This window comes from Apteryx mantelli, chromosome 26 (assembly GCF_036417845.1).
Source record: "Apteryx mantelli isolate bAptMan1 chromosome 26, bAptMan1.hap1, whole genome shotgun sequence".
Classification (NCBI taxonomy): Eukaryota; Metazoa; Chordata; class Aves; order Apterygiformes; family Apterygidae; genus Apteryx; species Apteryx mantelli.
In genome coordinates this window covers 2,245,239-2,252,667 of record NC_090003.1, presented here as the reverse complement: position 1 = coordinate 2,252,667, position 7,429 = coordinate 2,245,239, and the positions used below count along the sequence as shown (strand labels likewise).

Below are 7,429 nucleotides of genomic sequence, written 5' to 3'. Positions count from 1 at the left end.
AAGAGTCTTTCTGTTATTCCTGCAACTACCAAGGGCAACACTGCTTTTAACATCTGTTGTGTTGTCTCATGTCCCATATATGCATATGCATATATATATACACACACACAAGTGCACTGAGCAGCTATAAATATCTCCCCTTTAGATGGAAAACTGTAGATTTAAATTCTCTGCATTTCAGGCATTTTAGTGGCTCAGCTACATGTCGTGGGAACATGAAATATAGCATGAAGTGCCTTAACAAACTTCATCTATTAACCAAAGTGTTTTCTGTGTTTGGGACTGAGCCATAAAATTTCCTGAGTTCACCTTTGCTGTGGCCTTTCTTGGCAAGTTCCTTGGCTCTAAATTTCCAAAGAATTTGTGGTTTGAGGTGCCACAAGTTTTATCTCGTGTGGAGAGAGCTAGGGTGTGATATTTTGAGCTGTGTAATTCTCTGCTTCGGAGAACACTGTTGCAGGGATTTCAAACTGGGCAAAAAACAGATGAGGCAATTAGACACTAATTCTGAATACCTTTTTTCTTTTACTGCAATCTCTGTCTTATGTCCTCTAGTCCACAAGATGAGGGCAAACCGTGCACCCCAGGGACATCAGCTATGCAAACTACTCAAGAAAGAATAACTTGCTGGATTTATTAACTATATTTTTATTTATTTTGTTCTGTTAAAAGTTTCTGCAACTTCTGAAGTTCAAGATAATTTCTGACATAGGTTATACAATAGGTGCAGCTCACATATAACATGTCACAGCATCCTCCAAGGACAATAGTGAATTTACATTCTTCCCTAGTGGTGGGGTACCAAAACAATAAATATAATTTGTACACCTGCCTTTCATAAAAGACTTTGATAAATATTTCTTGTAAAATCAACAGCACAGGCCGTAACTTTCTTTCCTACAAGGATATAAAATGAGCTGTTGCCTTTATAAAAGGCATACACATCCTGAACCTCACAAACAACACTCAGCTTTGCGAGCAAGACATCCTGAGGAATTTCCTCTACATAGTTTGGGTTACAGTTTAACCTTTTTCTGAGCACATTCAGTACAATCTACAAATATTATAGAACCCACTATGGCACCCATAGAAGAGCTAGATTCCCAAATGTGTCCAGTTAGACTGGCTGCTCTGCTTGAGACACCTTGGGCCCCTGTGGCTACAGCTGCAACCTTGCAGTACAGGTGTGGATAGTTTAGGACAGTCAGGAGTCTCAAGTGGGGCAGGCCAGACGAAAGGGCTCCTACTGAATGGACACCTTTGAAAATGCTAGTCTGAACATCTTAGAAGTCACTGCTTTCTAAACAGACGTACATATACAACCTCACCAAGGTTAAGAACAATCAGTGTTCCTCTCTGAACAACTCTCAGTCAGCCTAGCAAGAGGATTATGTCACACATTCTAAAAGAATAACTTTCTCTCCATGTGGTAGGAACATTTCTCTCCTGGAAGAAGGGACACAGACATCCAAGCAAAATGATTCTCTGTAAAAGGAAAACATTCTTCCCTACTCGTGAGAGGAGTGAGGGGACTTCTACAGAAAGTCACAAGCTCCTCTGGAATACAAGCATATGTGCAGAAACACAGCAAGAGTACTCCTGGCCTACCAAGGCCTCCAGAGGTTGCAGGAGGGTTTCAGTGCTGCTTGTTTTGCAGAGGGCTGGTGGGTGGAAGTGAGCACAGAAGGTGAACCAGAGTCCTTGGGTATTGCTTGTGACCTCTGGAAATGGCAGAGCAGTTTCATTTGAGTTTCTGTGTTTGCTGAATGAAGAGACAGGAATTGCAGAGCTTCTTTGAGGCACCAGGCATAGCCCTCGCTATAATCCTGCTGTAGGCTTTTGGAAGATGCTGAAAGAGCAAAAGAGAAGTGTTAGGCAGACCCAGGCTGGAGTAACAGCCTAACAGTAATGGCAGCAAACGTGAATTACTCAGATCCCGAGGGGGTTGTACTCACCTTGGCTGTATTTCAGGTAGCTGACAGTCATTTCCAGGATGTCAGCTTTCTCCAGCTTGGAGTTGGGCTGGTGTCTCTGGAACTCCTTCTCCAAGAGCAGTTTCAGCTGCTCGATGCTGCTGTTAATCCGGTCACGACGCAGTTTCTCTACGATCGGCTTCCTGAGCTGTAACACAAAGCAGGAAGAGGACAGTTAGGAACAGGACATTCTCCTTCCCATCTCTATTAACCTTCTGCTAAAGAGACTCAGCCCTCCTCAGCTATTTGCCCTTGCAGTCACAGGGAGTGATGGATACTTACTCTGTTCTTTTCTTTGGGTGTTAGGATTTCCAGGGAGAGAGCATTGGGTGCCATTATCCACGTGTTCAGTGCTGGTGTTGATTCAGAGCTTGCAAGTTAGCCGCTGGTGAAGAGAGCTGAGAGCTCCTCTATTTATACACAGTAGCTGCATAGAAATGTATGGGTCCTGAGCTACTTGGAGTTTCCCACAGCTGATAGCCAATCCATGCATGCCCTGGGACAATAGAGAAAGCATCTATTACAGCATGGTAAATTGACTGTGAATTGCCTGGGGATAATGCCCTGCTCCCAAAGGAGCAGGTGGACTGGAGAGTGTGTGACACAATAGGGCTTGGTCTCATGGTGCTGGGGTAAGAACGTGGGAAAGTGTTTGCCATCATTATAATCAAACTTCTGCCTGAAGCTGGGAACGTCAACATCTCAATATGCTGCCTTTTCCCAGGCTGTGGGGAAATTAAGCACAGAAGACAGATCTCAGGAAGAGAAATTGTCTGTCCCCATGACCAGAAAAGAGTGTGAAAAGGAAAAGATGCAGAATGAGAGGGACTAAACCCTTTCACTGACATTAAGCCATGCTTAGATGAATACAGCATCAGATAATTTTCAGGCAACTAGTGATTAAAATCAAGAGGAAAAACCCTTAAAACAATCTGCTCTGAGATGTAGCTTGAAATATTTTCCTCTCCATTTGTTTAAATACTTACGTGACTCTTTTTTGCTTTCGTCTGGGTCATCTAGGCCCTCTGATGTCAGCCTGTGATGTGTATTGATTATGATGCCTTTCCCAAACTTTCTCTATTTAATCTCATGCCACTTTCCAAGCCATTGCAAACAACACCTCACTGTTCTCTTGGTCCTGAGCATCCAAGTAAAACACCTGGATATATTCTCCCTTTACAAACAGACAACTGAAAGCCAGTGAGAAGGTGGTTCCTATCTATTACTTTGCTTGCATTATCCCATTTGTAGAATGGGAATACAGGTGCTAGGATATCCTGTGACTCCATTCTATCTGGGCCTTTCTCTGTGTATTTGACGTGTATTGCACTGAATGCAGGTAATAAAGTAGAAAGGACCAGTTTGGATTCAGGGCTAATGCTAATTTTTGGAGATGTTTTTCCAGGCTGTTCTAGGTTGCCTGCTCAAGTCTACTGCCCCCCAAACACGATCCAGTACTTAGCTGGTCTCCTTTAGGATCCGTCAGTCAGGAATGTGAGGCCTTGTATTGACAAATTTCCCAGTTACGCTTTATGGTACATGTGTCTGAACTGTAGTTTATAGAGCACTATTGGCTTAAGGGGAGTCCTGGACAAACATAACTTTCTTTTTTCCTTAATACATTTTCTATGGTCAGAAGCTAGCTCCAAGGACAGGGAGTAAATCTAGATCACCACTAACAGGCTGGCATGTTGGGAATGTTAGTTTTTTGAGTATCTGTTTCTCAGTACTATATTTATGAAAGCCCTACCTAGTTCCTGTGACAGCCTTTCAAAAATGAAAAGGAAATCTTTCATTTCACTGTGTCAGCTGGGATCAGCTTGTCTCACCTGCCCTCAGCATCCCTCTCTATAAGCCAAGGCCAAAGCCTTTATCTGTGGGTTCATGGATAGCAACATGTTCCGGGCCCACCGGGTTGTTGCAAGGACAATATGTTGCATGAAAGGATATGATTCTGCAAAGTTTATAACTAGTTATTAAAATGGAGCTTACAAAGCCCTTTTTAACTCCTGGCAGTGAGTTTCATAGGTCAGCCATTCTCCCCTCCTTCTTTTCCAGCCCAAAGACATTTTACATTTAGATGGCTCATTTAGGGTGTAACAATTTTAACTGTTAATGGTTGTCAAAAACCTATAACTGAGCAGAGTGCATGAGTCCTATTGAAAAACTGTTCCCTGAATTATTTTGTCAGCTTGGAATTGGCAGTATTACTTGCATCCCAGGCAGTCCCTGGCTGTACATACTGGTACTTTATTGGACCTTGAAGTCAAGCACAGGACTTGTGCATCTGTCTCAGGGAGCACATCAGATGAAACGGACAGCAAGTCCTGCCACTCACCGGATGGGAAGAGATATGTCTGCAGCAGCAAAGGGCATGGTGAAGTGGGAGAAAAGCTTTAACCCAATTTTCAGTTCTGGAAATACAACATGAGTGGTTTTAAACACTGCCATCCCATCGCCGGCACAATGTTCCTGGACTCCGAAGGGCTAAACCCGCTCTCACTGATTAAAGCATTATCCCTTCCTTCAAGTGCTGGGCAGATGGTGCAGCAGGCATTAGCTTTCTGCTGAGGAGCCGCAGAGGCACACTTCTTTTGTCAACAGTTTAACACTGTGAATGGGATGATGTGTGGGAAACCCTCAGAACTGTGGACTCACACCATCTGATGTGAATAGTAAACCAGGCAAGCTGCCTTGCAGTGTGTGCACAAAACAACAGCCGTCTGGGCTTACAAACTCCCAGCTTCTCTTCCTCTGTCTCACCAGTTGAAAAGATAGCAAATCTTCAGCTCCTCCCTTGCCCGCTTCACCTACGCTCTCTATACTGTTAATGAATAAAAGAGAAACAAATCATTATTTTCCAGTTTGCTTCGACTGCCTTATTGAGGCCTAAAAACATAATGGCAACAAGATATTTCTCAACTAATGTTTCAGGATACTGAATTCTCGAGGTTAAGGCTGCCCCTAGAATGCAGTCTTTATGGAAGTGGGTGCAGTATGCATTCTCTGTAAGAACTTCAGTGAGGGAAAACAACCCTGTGCTGTAGGCAATTCTGTTGCGCCTTATTAAAAAGTCTGTAACTAGTTTGTTCGGTTTTGGCTCTTTTGAAATAGAGCTGTCAGAGCAATAGTCTGTCCCACTGAAACACGTTTCTGATCCAAATCCAATCCTTGTCACTGTCCTTCACATTTGTGGGAGGAGTTTGTGACTCTCACTGACTGTCCTACAGTGCCAGAGGAAAGACTGATTGTCTGAGGCTCTGAATTGGTGGTTTCCTTGTTTCTGGAATGAAGTATTAAAAGAAGCAAGTCACTAAATTTGCCAAACATTTAGAGTTGACTACATGATGTGTCACAAACATTTGCTTTGAGTTGAGGGGTGACCTCAAAGGATCCGGTAAAGGTAACTAACCAACCCCAAGACTGTAACCAGCAGGCTTGCATTCATTATAGTCCATAAATCAAAACAGCTGGAAGAACTCTAGCCTTGGAAATTGATACTGAGCTGTGGAGCTCTCTGCCTGTGGATTGTAGGTGGTGGTCTCAGTCCAGGTACAGACTTACTGCACACGCTGCTATCACAAAAGCTATTGCTACTGGTAATACTAATTGGCAGCTTTCTTCACCCATCTGATACTTAGCTTTCTGTGGACGTGGACCCAGTGTGTTGTGATGTGGCTAATGGGTCTGGAGGAAGGTGGACTGTCAGATAGAGTACAGGAAACCAGCATTTCGCTGTCTCAGTTCTGTAGACTTAAAAAACAGCGCTCATATGCATCTAGGGCTGCACACAACTTGATGGCTTAAAGCTTTCCTTTCTATGTCACTTTTAAAACATTTTTATTTTAGACCATTTCCTACATTTATTTCAGCCTGTCTTGCAAATACTCTGGATGGTGTTTTTAAAGAAATAATTATGATTTTATTTTTTCTCTGCCTTCCTTAAATGGTTTAAAATCTATCTGACAACCTCTCTTGGGACACCTATTTAGTGTCAAAGACCATAGCATTCCCAAGTTTTAAAAGGCCTCAGATAATACTGATTGATCAATGTGCTCCTTGGGAAAATAGCTCTCCAGATGGTCTATCGGGACAGGAATTGCTGGACATCACAATGTGGAGCCAAAGAGCGTCACTAATGTGGGTTGTTGTGAGGCACACTTCCTTTGTGCTCCATTTGAATGTCATAAATAGGGAAGAAAGTGTGGGAAACTCTGAGAAACTCAGGCCCACACTCTGAGGTTAATAGGGGCTTTGTCAGGAGAGTATTCCTGGGCTGTGGGATCAGCATAATAAACATCATCTTCCCTAAGGGTGGGAATGTGATGGAGCAGGGGAGAGTCACCCCAAGGGAGAGAGCAGCATAGGAAGCTTTGCATCCAATTATTATAAGTGATAATAATTAATAAATTGTAAACATAACCTTTGCTTTGCTAAGACTGGTGAAACTGGAGGTCTGGATTTTAGCTCACAAGTAATTGGTGAGTCAAAACCCACAGGGGTAGGTTTTTGGCTGGCCCAAACCAGAAGTGCTGCACTTGCACCAGCCATGGATCTGACTGCCTGGAGCAAATGGGAGGCTTTCTAGTGGGATCTGGATTCTCCTCTCCACCAAGAAAGCAGGACCTTACTGTTTCTCTCCCTTACACCAATTCTGCAAACAGTAGGTCTGAATCTCATGTACGCTAACAGCTAAGCATAATCAACTCCCCCACTATAACCAGAGTAATGTAACATGGCCCCAGTGTAAACAAGAATCAGACCCTGAGGTCTGAATGTCAGCAGCAGTGTCTGTCTGGATTTATGCCAAAAATGGCTGGCAGGGGTCCTGGGCTTTACGGCCTGACTGTGATCTCGCATGAGTTGTCTTTTTTTTTGCCTTGTTCCTCTTTTAGCTTAGAACTAGGGGGACTGGCTTCAGATCTAACTGTCTTCGAAGTGTGTGGGGCTCTTCTTTGGGTTCCTTTCCTCTTTTCCTTTTACTTGGTGAATTTTAAACAAACTGCTGATGCTGCAATTATAATATTAGCAAGGTTCTGCAGCATAGTTTACGTCGGCTGTAATACACTAGGTGCATAAGATACCTGCCCTCGTAATAGCAGCAGACTTCCCCATGCCATTATGCAGTGCATGGCTCTACTCCTTGTCTCTGTGGTGTATAGTCAGAAGAAAGTGTGCTTTGGGGCAGACTGCATTTCTACTGAGTCTGAACTGCCCCAAAAGAATTTGTTCCCCCCATCTGTATACTACATTAATTAGGTTTGAGTTAAAAATACATAGACATGGATGAACAGCTTGAATTTCACTAGAATTCAGAAGCGTGCACTAGTTGACAAAGACAAGTTGAGTGCAGCAAGGTGGAGTGGCTTTTTCCTGATCGCTAAGCAACCACTAAATCTACAGATATCTCCTCTGAATTATTTAGTAGGAAGTTAGGAAGAGCTAATCTATCTGCA

At 43.3% G+C, this 7,429-nt stretch overlaps 1 protein-coding gene across 1 annotated transcript; it reads right to left on the bottom strand.

Moving 5' to 3' along the window:
• Window positions 1-538: 538 nt before the first annotated feature.
• On the bottom strand, window positions 539-2,489 carry LOC136994252 (transcription factor HES-5-like). The gene is made up of 3 exons (XM_067311166.1): window positions 2,256-2,489; window positions 1,956-2,121; window positions 539-1,849 (listed from the first exon to the last, which is right to left on the bottom strand). The coding sequence occupies exons 1-3, from the start codon at window positions 2,307-2,309 to the stop codon at window positions 1,605-1,607; spliced, it is 465 nt and encodes a 154-aa protein (XP_067167267.1). The 5' UTR covers window positions 2,310-2,489; the 3' UTR covers window positions 539-1,604.
• Between the last annotated feature and the right edge of the window lie 4,940 nt (window positions 2,490-7,429).